This window comes from Nothoprocta perdicaria, unplaced genomic scaffold, assembly GCF_003342845.1.
Source record: "Nothoprocta perdicaria isolate Ctin4 unplaced genomic scaffold, notPer1 scaffold_76, whole genome shotgun sequence".
Taxonomy (NCBI): Eukaryota; Metazoa; Chordata; class Aves; order Tinamiformes; family Tinamidae; genus Nothoprocta; species Nothoprocta perdicaria.
Genome location: NW_020456043.1, coordinates 2,089,327 through 2,107,786, shown reverse-complemented (window position 1 = coordinate 2,107,786; position 18,460 = coordinate 2,089,327). Strand labels below are relative to the sequence as shown.

Sequence of the window (18,460 nt, the reverse complement as noted above, 5' to 3'; positions counted from 1 at the left end):
AAATATACCAGTTTTAGCTTTGACATTTACTCAGTCACTAATACACAATAAAATCAATCCATCTAAAACAAGTACTACAGTAACTTCGCAAATGCTTATCGTTTTTTTTGCAGTCTTGCAGAAATTCAGAGACCCTGGAGCTTGCTGAAAATACCAAAGAAAAACAATATTTAGTTTGTTAAAACAGTACACAATAAATAACACGTGATTCCATTTCTTGGTATATGAAAGACTTGATGATTTTTTAAAACTATTTAAAGACTTATTTAAAACTTAAATACCACAACAAAGCTATGTGGTATGATATTTTCTATATTCCAGTAAAGGTCACATGCATATTATCAGTTTATTATCAGTTCCCATATATTGGGGCATTATATCCCCACATGGGAAAAAACAAAGTTTCTGCTGCAAGGCAGGAAGTAGAATCAGAGAACATTCACTCTATTTTTATGATTTTGTGCGACTCTTCTGAGAATTAGAAAGTCAACAAATAAAAATATATTTGCYTAAAATAAAGAACTGAACATATTTACCTGTCTTCAACTGTCTTGTTGGAGGGGTAGAACACCTTGAATGAAAAACCACTTCTTGGAAATGAACCCTGTAAAGAAATACATACCACACTTGCATATAGGAAACAGGAGACACACAGCAAAAGACACACTTAAACATAGCTGCCCTCCCTTTGGCTGCTGAACACTTACTAATTTTCCTAGTATTTAAATGATTCCACTCTGTAAATTAAATGATTACAGAAATCCAGTGAAACATTATTTTGGAAATCGATACGAAAATCTTACGGGATTTATGCAAAGGCAGTCAGTGTTGGTGACAGTGAAAGGGTCGTATTTATCTGCGATCACCAGCATGTCCGGCAAGGGATACACCCTCAGGGAGTAGTCGTAGGCCCAGTACACAGGGCTAACATAAAGTGGAAGTGGCGTCAGATGCCCCTGTGATAATATAGTCTTTACAAACTGCAAGATAAAAATATATTAGATTAGTTTGAACTGTTTTCTAGCCAAATATATTCCAGCCTCAATTGCAGTTACCAACGCCCAGTTAAGAAAGAAGTGTTGTTCCTGGAGATACTAGTATTCTTAATGCATTTCCCTTAAAATGCATTAATGATTTTTTAGAATAAAGCAGCAGCTGTCCTAACAGTCAGCTGCTGTTTGTTGTTAATACAAAGCCATTTCTGCAACCTAACAGGCAATATCTTAAGGTCCCCTTTTTTTTTTTTTTTTTTTTTTTTCTAATTTCACATAATGGCAGTCTGAATAAATTGTATGACAACTATTCCATTGATAGGACTCTCCAACAAAGCACAGGATCTGCTGTGTTTTCCTTCCAAGAGCTTCTGTTTAATTTCCTCACAACGCCAGTTCACCACAGCTAAACACAGCTTTTTCCCTGCTCTGGAGCTTCCGATTTCCTCACAATTTCCATTCCCTCGCCTGCTGTTCAGGGAGCTGCCCTGCCCTAGRCACTACCCAAGCCCTGTGAACTCCCTTCATCCAGCGGATTCTGCCCAAGGAATCTTGGCTCTTGAAGCTCCTTGAAAACTTTTATTATCTGTAATTAGTCACACAAGGGCAATGGATCTCATTGGATCCAACTTGGTAAAAAGGTCTACTGGTGAAAAGAGAATGCTATACAAAGCATAAGCCCACTAACCCTGTGGGAAGCCTAAAAAGATTATTAATTCTTCTCCCATTCATCTTTTTGCACTGATGGTATAATTAAATAATTGATCATTTAGGCAAAAAAAAGACTGAAAAAAAAATAAGCATGCAAGAGCAGCCCAGTATTTGTAGTTGCAGATACTGGAAAACAAGTGTTGCAATAAGAAAATTTTTCTTCATGATTCCTCCTCTCCTAACACAAGAAACAAACTTCTGTGAGTGAAGGAGTGGCGACTTCTGGTGCATAGATGCACCTGAGTAAACACATGCACACAGAGAAGAAAGGGAGGAACAGGGAAGAGTTAAGAGGAAGTTGCCAATTCAAAACCAAACCAAGTAAAAAACAAATAGAAAGAGAGTTGGTCACTGCAGAGAGCCAGTGTTGCCTAAATCACCCTCATTCCATTTTATCAGCACGTTCTATCTGCTCCTGCTGTGCATTCATTAACTAGAATCATAACTCAAAGTGCTGCGGAGACTATTCAAAAGCAGGATTAAGACCTCAAGCGAGAAGTCAGAGGAAGCATACGACCTTTCAAAACACTGACGTGCTGCTTCACTGTAAATGTCACTGGTTAATGGATCAAGCCTCAAAAGGCAATTTGTGCTAAAGCTTCCCTTTAGGGATCAATGTTTCCTGGTACAAAGTGCGTGGCTGGTGCATGAGCACCTGGAGGGAGCTGCTGGGAAGGTCTGGATTCAAGGATGCCTGCACTGGCACGGTCAAAATGACTCAGCACCACCAGGGAATATCATGGTGCCAGTTATTTTATCACAAAGATGCGAATCAAAGTCCTAACACTGCATTTATACATCTACCTTTACAATTCTTTCATGAAACTTGTTTATTTTTACAAGGTTTTGCAAAGAAGTACACAGCCTAGAGCACCCTTAATTCAGACGAGACGAACAGAAAAAGAGATCTTAGCAAGAAGTGCTGAGCRTGGCTCACTTACGTGGTTAGGAATATCCATGTTGCTGCTAGGGAAGCGGACRCAGTTTCTGCACATCTTGTTTACCAAATCTTCCCGAAAGATAATTATTTCTTGTGTGCAATATTGAATCCTAAATAGCAAATATTAACAAAGTTAAATGAATTGGAATGAAACACTAAAACAGGAGGGTCTGTATCAGAAAGTTGATCTTCTCCCTCTAACTTGCAGCAAAATGAAAAAGTGCATTTCAATTAAAATACTACTTCCCATTTTCCCTTCATTCCCAAAAAACATGATACACTTGAGCAGGTTTTTCATATTCTTTTATCTAACTTTTAGCACTACTGTCAATCAGTGTTTTTGAAAGTATATGCACAGAATACTTTATTTCATAGTAAATTAAAATAGGGAGTTATGTTAACTTTCTTCACTGATCTTTTCATATATTAATGTTATAGGTAATGTAAGTGAGGAATTGAAATAATTCAGAGAATTTAAGACCATTACATCTACACACAAATTAGTCATTCAGTAAAGAAGCATCAAGTTAGACTGTTACCTGCAAGGATTTGTGGTGAAAAATGAAAATGGCACCAACTGTCTGAATTCCTGGGTGATATTTTCAGCCAGAGGAGGTCTAAAATAAATAGCAACAAATAAAGGAGCTAAGATTCTTATCTTCTTTAACTGTTTTACTAAGTATTTTAAAATTTGAAAAAGGTGTATCAAACTGACCGTGGTAGAATAGAACCTGGGCCAGGGTCTTCAGGGCCAGGAACAAACACAAATCGGCTGCTGTAAAAAGTTCAATATATTGCTTTTATTTAAAAGAATTCTAAATGTGTCCAAACTGCTACAGTTTGAATGCCTGTAGTTACTCTCAGGAGCATGAACTCGTGAACATGAGTGTACAAAGTAGCACTGCACAGACAGAACCTGTTTATTTCAAAGAAGCTGCAGGGAAGGCTCACCTAGAGAGCATATTTTTTTGGCAGTCAACATGGAAAATGCTCCAGAGACTGGCAGCTTAACCTTTCCTCATTCAATAGCTGCTTGCATTACCAAGCTATTCTGGATGTAATCAAAACCTCCCAAAATAATCTTACTRGGCTTTTACAACACTCTATCATAGCTAGCTCATAATAATTAGGGAACATGAGATCTGTTAGTTTCTTTCAGTGAAAGCTTCACACAAAATATTAACAATTTTCCCATTTCATAGCATTTTACTGCTCACCCTTTATGAATGCTGGGATATTCACATATTATATCTGCAAGTGCCTTCAAAGAATCTAGAATCAGAAATAAAAATGATACAATAGTCAGTTAGATAGTAAAAGCATTATATGAATCACCTGTGTATTTTAATGCACCAAAAATGTGTTACTCAGAAAATATGGCTTTATTTTCTCCTCTCTTGAATGGTTTTGCCATCACTATTTTAATATACTGTAGGTGGGTGACAAAGAAAAGCCTGCCCTACCTTTCAGTGCCTGGATTTGATTTTTTCCATACGGTGCAGATGAAAAATTTCCACAAAAGAAAAAGCAGGTTGGAGGTGCAGAGGAATAACCTGGGAAGACAGAGGATCTGTGAGTGTAACAGCCATCCACTCCAGTATTTCCTCCTTCAGCCCCCAGTCCATTTCATGAAAGGCAGGAACTGGAAGGGCACTTCAAGCTCTGCTGCTATTAACTCAGCTCAACCATCTTCATACAGACTTTATTTAGCTTAAACAGGATGATGGCAAAGCACAAACCTAACTTTGAGGGAGCCCTTCATTATCTACAGGAATGGCTCCAAGCCCTGTTCCAACACTGTCCGTGCGCATCCAACTGACTACTGACCTGGTCATATAATTACACCAAGTACAAATAATAATAAATGATGCAATTTAAAGACACATACTTGGCTTAGAAAAGAAAATAGGTAGTGCATGGCAAGTGGGATTATTATTAAACACTCTCCATCGTTCCAGTTCAAAGGCTCCTCTAAATGCTTAATTCAGGAATTAAAGCAGCAGTAACTCGAGTTGCTTGAGCATTTTAAGAATCTGATGAATCCTCAAAATACTATTAATTGCACAGAAACACATGCTTTATAGCAAAAAGTATAAATAAATAAATAAATAAATAACCCAAATCCCCCTCTCTAAAACAAACATACAAATATTTACTAAGGCATTCATCTCATGCTCCAAGCTATGTTCCAGGTCCCTAATATGCTGTCCCAGACTTAGATTTACTTACTGTTTTTCATTTCAGTTGACAAATATAATTATTTATATCTGAGAAATGTCTAGTCAATGTTACTTTCCCTTGCTATTACTCTCAACTATTATTTTTAGTCTAAAACTGTGAACTTTATTATTTGTCTATTAAAAAAAAAATCCAGACTGTCTTGGAACAGTAAGTGTCATATGTGCATCCTTGCCAGTTCAATTCACTGTACTAACAGCCCCAATCAAGGTCTCTGAGTTCAATGAGCTTCAGCATATGCGATCTTAGCCCAGGCTCAGTTTGCTTCAAGGATCTTGCCAACTTTTGTCAAGACAGCAAATTGGCTTGGTAACTTCTCTACAAGTGTGATAATTCATGTCCAATTTGCTTTAAGTGAGTAGCCRTTTTCCACCCTTAATTTTATGTTTGTTGTTTGCTTCCCTTTTAAAGCAGCCATCCTCTTGCACTTTCTACCTAAGACAGACAGGACAGGCTGTTCCAAGTGTGCTGGAGTACAAAGAAGCAATTCACAGCTCTCACAGATGCTTGTTATCCAAACGCTGTCAACATTACTAACGTAATGATGTGTGGAAGGAACAGCTCATATTTTAAGAATAAATCACAACAAGTTTTCATTGCTAAAACCAGAAAGCATTCAAGAGGGAGCGCTGCTCTCTAATGAAGTAAGGAGTGTCCTTTAAACCAAGCCTAGGAGGAACTCATAAACAAGTGAAACATTCTTGTCACATCACATACAATGGCTACTGTCCAAAACAATATGGAACTAACTATGGATTTATGAAAACAACATGTCAGTTTGCAAAAATATAGCATATTTTAAAAAATTGTTAGAGAGATCCAAAAGAAACATAATAGCAGCCCTGAAACGTAGGGTCTATCACTAAAAGAATGAGACCTCGGTGGCTTTGAGCTTGAGTTCAGCAGGGTCCTATAAAAAATGCAGCAGCTGGGTTTATTCTAGCTTTCTCAGAATGGAAATTCATCAAAACACAACACAGTAACACCAAGACTTTTGAAAACTGTTGCCTGACTCCTCTAAAAATATGTGAAAGTCACACGAACCATTATTGCACCCAAAAAAAGCACATTTAGATCATAGTTGGACAATCCCGTCAGCCCACACTTGGCTGCTGCTAGAAGGAGCAGTCCTGCTCTCGGCTGCACGTTGCCCAGTTGCCCTGCATGGACAGCAGGGCTCCCGTGAGCATCGCCTGATGACGAGCTCAGCAAACTAAAGCGTCAGGAAGTTAATTCTCCAGCAAGGCCGTTTGCTGCCCTGGCGAGGGGACAGCAGCACCCAGCCCCAGCAGGGGACAAGGACAGAGTAGTTCCCACCTACCTGAAAACATTGTATGAAGCTTTTCCAGTACTTCGGCTTGGTCCAGCCACACGTCAGAAACAAACACAAACATGGCATCCTCATTTTCTTCCTCCAGCTGTTTTAGTTTTGCAGAATCCTTTACTGAAGCTGAAGATGGCCCTCCAAAGAAGTTGATATTTCCATAGTAGGCTCTACATTATTAAAATATTTAGGTTAAGTCAGTTTGCTTCCCAGATCATTACTAGTTTTATTATGGCTCATTTGAGCCTTTTTGATTATTATTATTATTACTATAAAAGATAGCTCAGATGGCATCTGTAACCATTTGGTGTCCCACGGAGAAACCAATGAATTGAAATGGCTTTAATCCAGACACAAAACACTGGCGCTGCCCTGCCAGAATTCAACGGATTATCTCAGGGTAATATTTGTCCTGCGTTCTCTCCCATATCTGTCCCCTGAGCAAAATAAACATCCCTTTTTCTTATTTCCATATAATAGTTGTCTAGTCTGGCRATTCAAAATGGCATTTTATGACAATTATTAATAATATGCAGAACTGAGTAGTTTGGGGATTTTTTTTTTTCCTGCTAAGACTGTGGGCTTTAGCTACACTCCACGTGGGCAGGCGAGTCACAGCATTGCCAATCTTCTTAACATYGTGTTTATCTTGAAGCATTTGGGGAGGTGAAAGATTAGCATATTTAATGTCACAGACACCAAAACATAATAATGCTATTACTTGAAAATCATAACAAAACACATAGTGTGAGGCTGGCAAAAATCAGGTTTATACCTAGTGGTAGCAGAAGGCTCCGTAGGCGGAAATCCAAAAGCATTCACATGAAAAACTTCATCTTCATACCAACCTAGGACATTTTTCAACAAAATACCCTTTAGTTTTTTCAAATAACATCACGTCCCAGACATTAGTCAGAGAGTTGGCAGCTGCTCTACAYTGCTGGTCTAGCTAGTCCCAGCCTCCACCAATCCCTCTCTTGTGATAGCACCAGTGTCTGCTGGTGAACCAGACCAGGGAAAACTCAATCTGAAAAACAGTCTGAGAGAGAAATTTGGGTATTTTTTCACCCCAGTCATTTCTTAGAGTGGTTTTAYTGGGCAGCCACACAAACAACTCAATCCAGCTGARGGGAAATATAAGGGAACAGGAACCATTTTTGCAGGCCTTGCCTTGGACAAAGTCTACATCAAACCTTATCCGTTCTCAAGGACTATACCTTCTGTAAAAAGGCACAGGGGGATACTTGTCCCTATTACCATTCTTGCTTTTAGCTTCTATTTAGTTTATTCCACAAATTTTAAACGCAAGACACCTTGCTAGAAATGCATACACCTGCCCATATCCCATTGACAACACTGAAAAACACAGATGTTGCAGAGCTCTGTCTGCAGAGTGCACATGATAACAAAAGAGTAGGAAAGATGCAAGTTTAGGGCCAAAAATCTCAGTCACAAACCCAGTTCATGAACAAGCCTCRCCTCCTTAGCCAAATCTAGCAAACATGTAATTGCAGCAACATTCCAAGCACAGAATAACTTATTACAATTTGGAAAAATATTCTGCTTTACCTTCCGCCAGAACAAAGCATGATTCAGTATATAACCCACTGTGAAACTGGTACAGAATGGTTAAGAAATATATTATTTGTAGCTCAAGACTCTGAAACTAGTTCTCCAAAGTTTGGTTTCCAGCTGGTGGTGTGATGTGTTTGGACACCACTGAAAGTCACAGGCTGTCTTAAGAGTCAAGTGATTGCTTGGTAGCTGAGCAATCAGCTCCAAAACAGCACAGAGACAGGTAGACGCTCTGCTTTCACTAGCAGGAACGCTAACCTTGTCCTGAGCCTCTGTGAAAGGGCACTGGGCTGCAGCAACCCAGTAACTTGCAAAAGAGAGAGAAAAAAGAGATGGGGTTGCAATTTTTTTTTTTTTAAGTAAATATTTGTTCTATCTGAAATTTTCCAGGTCTGTAGGAGATTTCTTCAAGTTTGAAATCACAAATAAAGGATATTGCTTTACTGAGGTCTAGCTGGACAACTCCTGTAGGATCTTCTAGGAAAAATTTCCCCTTAAAACAGAGAAAAAAAATAATGAAGTAAAACACATCCAAACACACAAATGTTTAATCAGAAATATCTATCAATCATCATCTAGGAATGGTTTAGCCAAGTGTTTACTATTATAAGATCAGAGCACAGTGGCAGAATGAAAACCACTGTAGTTTATAATAATTATATTTTAGCAGTTTCCCTTGGATAGGCTGCGATTTTGACTGCTGATGCATTTCCTCTGCAATCATGGTCAAATGCATGGCAAGTCCAAAAGGTGTTTTGGAAGCTCCAGGGTTCAACCCTGAGCTATTGCTAGAAAATATAACTGCTCTTGGTTATCAGCATAAAGTATTATAAAATTCTGTACTCAGAAGAATAAGGTGTTTCCCTTATGCACTAGCATCAATAGCTCACGAAAAAGCCTCTCTTTAGGGAGTGAATCTCGAACCATTGACCACTGACAGTGGGTTTTGTCATCTTGTTTTGATACAAGCAAGAGTGATGAAAAATTTAAACCATCTCATTTTTTAATATAATGTAGAATGTACAGTGACCTAAATATCCCACAGTAAGAAAAATAACCTACCTCCTTGAGCTGAGTTATCATCCCAAGGAGAATCACTTCCCCCACTTTAGCTGTATTGCCCAAGAGAGTTTCTACTGTTTTAAGCTGCAATCAAAGGCAAAGAATTGAGCAGTAATTGAGTCAAACTCTCTAAATATCTATTCTTAAGCATTGCATAGTGCCTATTTTCATACAAATGCACAAATGAGTTATGGCAATATTCAGACTTATTAGAAAAATCAAGGATACATTTCAGGATGTCAAACGTTGCAGAGTTCTGGAAAAGATTTCTAGCATTGGCTGTTAGCATAAGGAAATGCTCAGGAAGTAAATATTTGTTGTTTCGTTTTGCTTAGAAATGTATTAAAAATGAAAAGATGAGTGATAAATTCTGCTCCTATATAAGGAGGAGAGGGGGAGGAGGACCCAATCTGAACCACAGGGCCAGCTTGCATTCACCCAGTAACAACTATTATTTTTACTGAAGAAGCTCAGATGGGTGACAAGGGACACTCCAAGGTGACGGGCAGGTGACACAACGTAAAGTGTTGTCTGCCACTCCTAGACAAACTTGTTTTGGGCTGTCAGGTTGCAAGTGAGAGGGACAATCCCGACAGGGACAGCAGACCGTGAACACACAAGTGGAGAAAACCAAAAGGAGCCATTTGATATCCAATGACAAACATACACACAGGCTTTTTTAACAYAATAATTATATAATATATAGGGACCTCCAGAGAAAGTTGTGATGGGAAAAAAGCAGGCAAAAGTCACGACCTTATTAAGTTCTGTGTGAATTCASTGCTTATGAAAGAAAGAAGCAGGAAAGAAATAAGTTGTCACTGAAGAACTATTACTGACTTAAAGTATAATTCCTGGCGCTATTCCCTTTGAGGACAAAAAAAATATATTTTCTTTCACCTGAAATTTGCTCCTGCCATCATCAGGATGAATCACGACTGCTGAAGGAGTAAATAACTCATGTCTGTGAGTCCTCTGCAGAAACCAAAATTGAAGTAATCAGTTAAAAAAAAAAGGGAAAAAAAAGTGCTGACAAAAAGACAGGTCATCATAACCACTATACAATTTTTTTTTTTTTTTTTTCAAATTTTCTCTTACTCTGTTTTATCCAGCAACTTTTGATTTGGGGAGCATGATCAGTTCTTTTGACTAGGCTACATTTCTAAGAAATAGATTATCAATAATGCTGCATAAAAAAACTAAGGCCAAAGGATTACCGTGCATCTGTAATTGTTCCAAAAGTTATTTCTCACAATTTGGAAGGAGGAATAAGAAAGCAAGGGAAGGTATGCTATGTTAACTGCTAAGTATGTGGAAAAGAGCTGGTAATCTCTTCAGGGTAGTGTATCAAAATAAGATTTTTTAAAATAACAGGAGTAGGCGACACTTTAACACATAAACTGCATAAAGTATCAAGAAAACCCGTTATAGAAGATTTCACTTCTTTCAATATTTTTAAGCACTCTGAAGGCCTCCTCTTGGAACATACATCTCTCTGCATTGGCAACCCTCACCCACAGAGCGACCTGCCCCTTGACTTTTCTAGAGATCTTAAAGGAATAAATATGACAACCAAACACAAAACCTCTGCAACGAGAGCCTACATAAAACTGGTGGATAAAGAGGGGCTATAGCACAGTGTAGTCTTGGAAAAGAGGAGGCCTCGGGATACCAGCATGTTCTAGTGGATCAGCCCACCAACACCAGCAGTCAGCACCAACACCAGACAAAYACTTAACAGGTCAGCTGAGCAAACAGCTACTTTTTCTGAGCATTTTGAACATTGGAAAAAGAACAAATTCAATAAACTAGAAGCAAAATTAGAATGCTTCAAGGACAGCCTCTATGCCCTCCCCAAGGCTTTGCATCTTCTCAACAAGCACTACAGTGTCAGGCTAGTTAACAGAGCACAGAACAGGAGACACAAGAGCAAGCCGCAAAATACATAATTCTCTTTTATGACATTACACTAAAATGGAGAAACAGAAGGAAATATAATGTTGGCTTGTGTTAATCAAGAGGGCTGACAAGTTCTAACTTGTCTATCTTGTTCTAACTCAGATATTCTTTAAACCATAGCTTACATAAACACAAAGCACTGGCATRCACCTGTCTAAGAACATAAAAGCACAGCCTGTTCTTGTCCTTCGTGAAACAAAGCACAACTTTTTCTGACCTGTTGTAAGATAGCATAGCGTTCACGAAACAACTCTGCTTTATCTCTGGCCGTTCCAAATAAATTTGGTGCAGGAATGTTGGTCATTGACAGACTGCAAGAGGTTTAACAAAATCGTAGTTAAAAAAAAAAAAAAAAGGTAGGTTATGTACCCAATAGTGGCTTATTAAGGTGAAAGACATAGGAAGTTCCCAAAGCTACATTACTACTGCTTATTTATTTATTCAGAAAGGAAGGCTTCYGAGGTTTTGTTTATACATCCTAAAGGCTACATCCATTTCATTTTCTTCTAATACATAATCCTGAAGATCTATCTCTCCACCCGAATGGACGGGGCAGAAATCAGTGGAGTTTTTTTTTAAAGAAGTAATGTCTTATAAGTAGCTATGAACAAAATATTTTCTTCCTCTTGGTTAGCACACATGAACCTCTCTGCTTCTCAWAGCCTAGAAAGCTAGAGAGTGACACTGTAATTAAATTTCTACTGCAAAAACACGGAGTGTTTTGCAGGGCCAAAAGAATCAAAGCCCATTCCTCAGCCCAACTTTTTGAAATCACAACCTTGTTTTGGCTCAGCATGTGTCTGGGCTGCGTGTTGTTAAAGGTAAATTCTTTAGCTAGCAAAATATTTGCAACCAAAACTTGCAGCAGCTACTTTCTTCTGGGACTTGTAAGCTACTGTCTGAGAAATAAATAAAGGCAACYGACAAACCACATCTATTAAAAAAAACAGCCAAATAGAAAGAAACAAACAAAATTTATTGGTGTATGTCCATAGCCTTTCTGTCTCTTTTATTCATTAAACAGCATTAAAGCATAGTCTGATAAACATCTACGTTTCAGAGTTAGTAACATCATAGGCAGCACAGGAGAAATATATGGCATGTTAAATATATGGCAGTTTTGGGCTTCAAGCTATTGGACTAGGGAGATCCCAACGGCACATTTATTTATGAGCCATCATTTATCACAGTGCCTGCCTGGCTCTTCAGAGGGTATGAAACAAAATTATCTCACTTGCTCACACAAGGCTCAGAAGAGAAGACCCGAGAGGGAGAGATTAGAAAACTGAAATTTAAACATATATATTAAAACAAAAGCAAAAATATGCAAGACATGCAAGACTTACGGTAAAAACTTCTTTCTTTCTGAGTTATAAATATAACGTGGAATATCGAAGGCCCCGATAATGTTGAAAACATTTTCTCTGAAATGAGAATACATTTACAGTATTATGTGAAGTAGAAGAGAGAAACACTAAGAAAAGAAAATCTTAATCACAGTACAGAATTTATGCACTCTCACTGTATGCTATTACCCTTTTCCCTCTTTACTCATTGGCTATTATAGCACCTTCTAATTCAAAGAAAGTACCTCTTTAGAAACTTATTTAGAAATGAGAGGGGGATACTCTCCTCTTCCACTAACACCCTCCAGTATCATTTTTGACAACAGAACAGCCTTGGCATGGTTCATGTGAATACATTTAAACAACAGATGTTCATGACTCTACATGACTCTACATGACTCTATTAATGGGCTTGTTATATATCCCCTTCTACTTAAGGGTTTGACTCCATCCTCTGATGCCATTTGTTCCTCTCTTACTGTAATTGGATCAAATTTACCAGAGTAGATAAAAATTATCATGTCAGCCTTTGCTGAGGCTTACACACAAGCACGGGACATCCATCRCTGCCTAACAGACAGTGATGTCCTAGGCTTCAGAGTACATTTCTAAGAAAACTTTGTCTTCAAGCTTTCTGGAATAGAGTTCAAGAGAATTTTAAGGCTGGCCTTATGATCCTATTCCATTTAGAAGGACTCTGCACTGAGATATGGTGTACACTTCACTTTTGAAGCTTAAAATATATCACGTGTAAGTCATGACACAAAGTCATGCTCAGGCTCTCTGCACTGCACAGATTCCAACAACTCTGAGAAAAGTCAAAAACAAATGTGCCTCACAGTGAGGAGCTGTGGGATTACAGGATCCAATTGACATGCTTGACAAGCCATTTCTTTTCACAATTTGCATTACAATGGCAATACCCAAAGTAAATATTAAAGAAAATACATTCATTACAATCACAAACAAAGCTCTCAGAAGCTCAAATAATTGCTCTCTGCTTAGTTATCAAAGAGTGAAAATCAATCATGGTTTTCAAAAAACAACCCTGCTATGCAAAAAGCACAAACAAGCACCTTGGAGAAAAAGTCTTCCAAGTGCTTTCAGGAAAAGAGATATCTTACAAAAAAATAGAGAAAATGTGATATGAGTTTGATCTGAAGGAAATAAAGGATCAAACAGTTTATGTATATATAAAGTATGTTTATGTATATAAAATGTATAAAATAAAGTAACAAGTTAACTCTAAAACACTGCTATTGATTCATTTTACTGGTTAATATTCAACTTGTATCATATGTAGCATATAACCACAGTGTTTTAATTCCAGAATGTCAGCATCACATTTAGAATCCCCTACAGGCCTATCCTTGGGAATACATTTTCTTAGAAGGAACATTACTAACCTTCAAATGGCAGTATCAAAGAAACAAAAGCACAAAGCAATTACTGCATGTGTAGCACTGCAGAAAATGCCTGACATTTATTCCCCAGGAAGAAATAAGGCAATGCATACCATCTCCCATAAACATCACATAAAAATAATGTCACCATACACGGTTTCATCTAATGCTTGGCTACATTCTTGGACGGCTGCTTCCACTGTGGGTTGTTCAATCATATTAGATGTCACTGAAARGAACATTTCAAAGGATTAAAACTGAAGCCTATGGAAAGTGATAAGTAAGAATGTATGCAGTTCTCAGTATTTTATGGAAATGATTCAGTTACCTAASAGGATGACACTAATAAGCATATTTTCTAGAGCTAATGACATGTACTGTTTTCTCTATCAATTTTACAAACAGACTACTTAATCTCCTTACCAGAAGGACTCCTCTCTGCAAAAAAATAACCCACACACATACTGTGCCCACCACTAATTCGCTAAACGCGGAGAATGAAATAATTATAGTTTACGTAAAGCTGCCAAACATACTACAAAGGTGTTAGATATGAGCTTTCACATTCTGGAGGTTAATTTTGTTCCAGAACATTATCACACATATTGCTGTCATAAATAAGTATTCAAAGAGTTTAACACAATCTTCGAGGTAGGCACATGGCTGTCTTTATGGATGTTAAACTGATCACTGACATTCAAAAACCTTYGCTAAATACTAACGTGTTGCTGAATTTGGAGACAAATGCACAGATTCACCAAAGGACTTAAAACTTTATGCCCCAAAGATATTGCTGAATAGCAGAGCAAAAGAGCTCTGAGTGAGCTACAAGGAGTCACAGCAGGGAACAGCACATTGGAACTGTACACCTACCTTCTTCTCAGCCAGCTCCTTGCARGTAGCTGAACAAGGTGGGAATTTACAGCAAAAAATTCCATATTGAACAAGGGCTGTTATCAGACTACACTAACTGTAGGTACTATGCTAGGCCTAGAACTTCTTGTACTGCTTCAAATTTATTCTAAAATGCTGATGAGTTCATTTGTACCACCAGGCTTTATGCTGGATCAGGACCAGCTCTCTACACTGCTTTCACTCTCTGCTTGATCAGCCATCAGCTGTTTTCCCAAGGTTAGTTTAAGAACATAGAGATGTCTTCTCTTCTATACTGAGTGCTCTAGTTAAACTATATGCACATATAAACTACATTCTTATATTGTTTATGAACACTATATGCCAAATACATGTGCAGCACGGGTCTGATTCAGTTTCTACAGCATAAGCTGAAAGGTTTCCCCAATCTAGATCACACTTTTATGAATTTCAACCTTCTCGGGTGGAAAATGCAATTGAGCCCAGGTCTCCCAGTTCTCACGAGCTGTATCTACAAAAACACATATACGTCAGGGACCAGCACTACCTTCCTCAGCCATGGGTCACAGCTAAAGGTGCTACAACTTGTTATGTTTTGTGCTTTCATGGGCACCTCTCACTCAGGAGCAGGGACATTTTATCCGTGTGCCTCAGCCAAGCACAGTATTATGCCCTAGTTTAGCAGTAGGTAGTCTCCAAATACAACACTCCTGCTGAGATGATGAAGTCTCAGCAGGATGAATTAAATTCTCTCTCTCTTTTTTTTTTTTYCCTTTCGATTATTTTAACACTTAAAGCTATGACTTGAGATCAAAGTTGCCCACAGAAATCCAGTCAGATGCTGTTCTGAGCTGGCACTGAAGAAATTTGCTTCTCAGAGAACAGCATGATACCTCCTGACTTTTAACTTTTTAAATGGCAAAATTATATTACCTTTTGCTGACATGACAAACCTCAGTATTTAGCAAAACAAGAAGTACACAAATAAATTTATCATGATCAACCTGGTGGATTAGATAACACCTTAGTTACGTTTGTTATAATGCCATGAGCTGCCAGCAACTCTATCTTTTTCTAAATAACATTATAAGGGCAAGATAAAATTAGCAAGCTTAGGAAGAAAACTGTTTACTTACAAGGCTGTTTTTCAATGGCATCAATGACATTCTCAATTACATCTTCAAGCTCCACTTCATTGACGGACTGAAGAGCTTCAGTAAGATAGTTAATAGCATCCCTAATTTGAAAGAAGAAAGTTAGCTCGAAAAGCAATTAATATTCCCTGAAGTTTATATAAACTATGCTAATCTTGGCAGATGCGCGCACAATCACGGAATGCTTCATGATTAAAAAAGTACAAACAACACTGTGTAACACTGCATTAAAGTCCAAAAAAATAATCAAATCAAATGGAAAAAAAAAAAAAAAAAAAAGGTTGTTCAATAAGAGGGCAGAGAGAGACTAATTTTAATTAAATCACAGAAGGGACTTTGAAGGTCACCTGGTCCAGCCTGCTGCTCCAAACAGGACTTGGGACACAGGTCACACTGCTCAGATCCTTGTCCAGTCCAACCTGGAACATCTCCAAGGATGGGAATCTCCCAGCCTGTCTGGGTCCTGTCCCAGCATTTAGCTGTTATAGCTGTGAGCTGCTTTTCCATGGTATTGGAGAGAAGTCCACGCTGGAAGGGACCTTGGGATTATATAGTCCAACCTTCTGTTGGAAGCAGAGCCTCAAAGCACATTATTAAGGGCCCTGCCAAGCCAATTATCACTATTTACAATGAGGGAGATCCCACTGGTCGATATCCGGACAACCAATATTTAACTGTTCTTACAGGGAATAGTTTGGGGTCATTGTTTGCTTTTTAATTCGTGCCTGTTGTCCCTCACCCTAACGCTGTGCACCCTTGTGTGGCACCTCCATCTTTTACAACCATCTTTTAGGCCTAAAAGTCTAAAATGAGACTTCCCCTCCAAGCCTATCCGCCCCTATACACCCTAATAAAAACAAGATTTGGGGCAACACGCAAAGTGAGAATGRGGAATTCGGGAATCAGGAGTCCTTCCCTCGCCCTCAGACCACAGAGCAGCAGYTGGGGGCAATTTTGTGATCATGGGCCGACCGAAAGCAGCATTTTGGTGAGCAGCCATCCCCATCATGGTGACCAGGTGCCCTCAACTGGGGCTCCACACTAAGGARAGGATAAGGAGGTTGCCCAAAGCTTAACAAAATATAAAATGTCATTACAATAATAATAAATAAATAGAATTAATAATATACAATAAAGATCCCGASAGGAAAACAAATAGGAGCTACAGGGCCGAGCAGGGTGTCTGCGGGCAGGCTCTGGGCGGGAAGCCGCCTCAGCGGGAGCGCCGTGTGGGGGGACCTGCCCCCGCGACCCGCCCGGTCCCGGCCCCCGGTCCCGGTTCGGCTCGCGGTCCCGGCCCCGGTCCGTAGTTCCCGGCTACTCACGCGCGCAGCAGCAGCCCGCGCACKCGGAACGCGGCGCCCAAGCGGCGCCGCAGCCGCGGCCGCTCCATGGCGGGCGCTTGGCGCCAAACGGGGCCGCGCCGCCCCGGCCCGGCCCCGCGGCGGGCGGGCGGAGGCCTCGGGACGGCGCCTCATGGCGGCCACCGCCCGCCCCCCGAACGGCACTTTGGGTTTCTTTCTTTTTTTTTTTTTTAAACTCCATGTCAATAATTTGAGGAGATCACGGAAAAATAAAAATAAATAGAAACGCAGSAGACTGGCACTGGTTGCACGATAAAGTCACCCCGCTGTGGGGTTATTTTCTCACCCTCCAGGCCCAAGCTGTGCAGCACAGCCAAGGGTATGAACATATATATGTATATTAACTGGCTATAGGAAATAGGCTATATGGGGGACATATATATATATATATTTCCTATTTCCTGTAGTGTGTTTGCAGCTGAATCATTCAGGAGGCAGCTCAGGAATGAAGCTGAATCAACCTTCCATAGGCAAGAAGCCGCCCTCCGGCAGTTCGCGATTATTTGGGGCAGGAAATAGGSCCCCTTCTTCATTTTTGGACATGCAGGTATTTTTAGGTGCAAATTGTGAACTCAGTGATGACACCAATGTCCCCTTTGCCAAGATTACTGCTTGTAAAGAAAAACTAGTTTTGGTATGTAGCTCATGTCTCATCTGGCAAAGGAAGGTAACCCTCTTCTAACACACAAAAAGAAAGAAAAAAAAATACTGGGGGTCACAGCCAAACTCTGCAATATAACATATACATCTTAGGCATCCCGCTGTACCTAGGGGTTTGTTAGGTAGCTGTGAGCCTCCCACCAGAGATATAAAGGTATTCCTGGGGGAGCCACAGACTCCTGTTGCAGAAAGCCATCTGTCCCACCCCCATGAAAATAAATAAATAAATAGATAGATAGATAAACTTTTGGAGTCATTGTATGTGGAGGCAAGCACTCATTTCGCACAGGCTCCACTAGCACCTCATTCTGAAGAGCTGCAGGCTTTATTTTCAGTTCAGCTTAACTGCATCTACCTGGAATTAGCAAGGCTGTTGTTCTAAAGGCAGGAGCACTGGCAGCCACATAAGGCTTTTCCAGGCTGATTTAAGAGCAGATTGATTAAAAAAAAAAAAAAAAAAAACCACAAAAACTATAAAACAAGTCCTGTAGCACCGACAAGAGGAACTCGAGTAATTTAATATATATCTGTATTGGGATACAGTGCAGGTACAGCCGAGGTCTGACCGCGGCCCCTTGCCCCGTGACGCCCCTTGGACGCTTTGGGCCCTCCTCCCTTCTCGTCGCGGCGGGAGGGGACGGGGGAGCGCCCGGGGCGGCGGCGGGACACGAGCACCGAGGCCGGCCGCTCCCTCCCCCGCCCTCCACCTCTTCCTCCTCCTCCTCCCAAGATGGCGGCGGGCCCCGCGGAGCGGTTCTGCGTGGCCGAGGAGCGGAGCGGCCACTGCGCCGTGGTGGACGGCAACTTTCTCTACGTGTGGGGGGGCTACGTGGTAAGGCGCGAGGCGGCGGGCGCGGGG

At 40.0% G+C, this 18,460-nt stretch overlaps 2 protein-coding genes across 3 annotated transcripts in view; one reads left to right on the top strand and one right to left on the bottom strand.

The window, feature by feature from the left end:
- Positions 1-10: 10 nt before the first annotated feature.
- On the bottom strand, positions 11-18,026 carry POLE2 (DNA polymerase epsilon 2, accessory subunit). Of its 2 annotated transcripts, none has more exons than XM_026051543.1 (19): positions 17,957-18,026; positions 15,560-15,660; positions 13,704-13,779; positions 12,148-12,225; positions 11,019-11,112; positions 9,743-9,817; positions 8,843-8,926; positions 8,217-8,273; positions 7,775-7,823; positions 6,981-7,053; positions 6,203-6,375; positions 4,107-4,196; positions 3,861-3,915; positions 3,359-3,418; positions 3,183-3,260; positions 2,645-2,753; positions 804-980; positions 537-604; positions 11-144 (listed from the first exon to the last, which is right to left on the bottom strand). In XM_026051543.1, exons 3-19 carry the CDS (start codon positions 13,766-13,768, stop codon positions 126-128), a joined length of 1,404 nt encoding a protein of 467 aa, XP_025907328.1. In that variant the 5' UTR covers positions 13,769-13,779; positions 15,560-15,660; positions 17,957-18,026; the 3' UTR covers positions 11-125. The 2 variants fall into 2 exon arrangements, with proteins under 2 accessions (XP_025907328.1, XP_025907327.1); XM_026051542.1 differs by lacking the exon at positions 17,957-18,026 and adding an exon at positions 16,903-17,002.
- Positions 18,027-18,260: 234 nt separating this feature from the next.
- Positions 18,261-18,460, top strand: part of KLHDC1 (kelch domain containing 1) — a 24,770-nt gene continuing 24,570 nt past the window's right edge. The window contains exon 1 of the mRNA XM_026051481.1: positions 18,261-18,433. Coding sequence (XP_025907266.1) covers positions 18,332-18,433 — 102 coding nt within the window. The 5' untranslated portion in view covers positions 18,261-18,331. The remainder of the gene's footprint in view (positions 18,434-18,460) is intronic.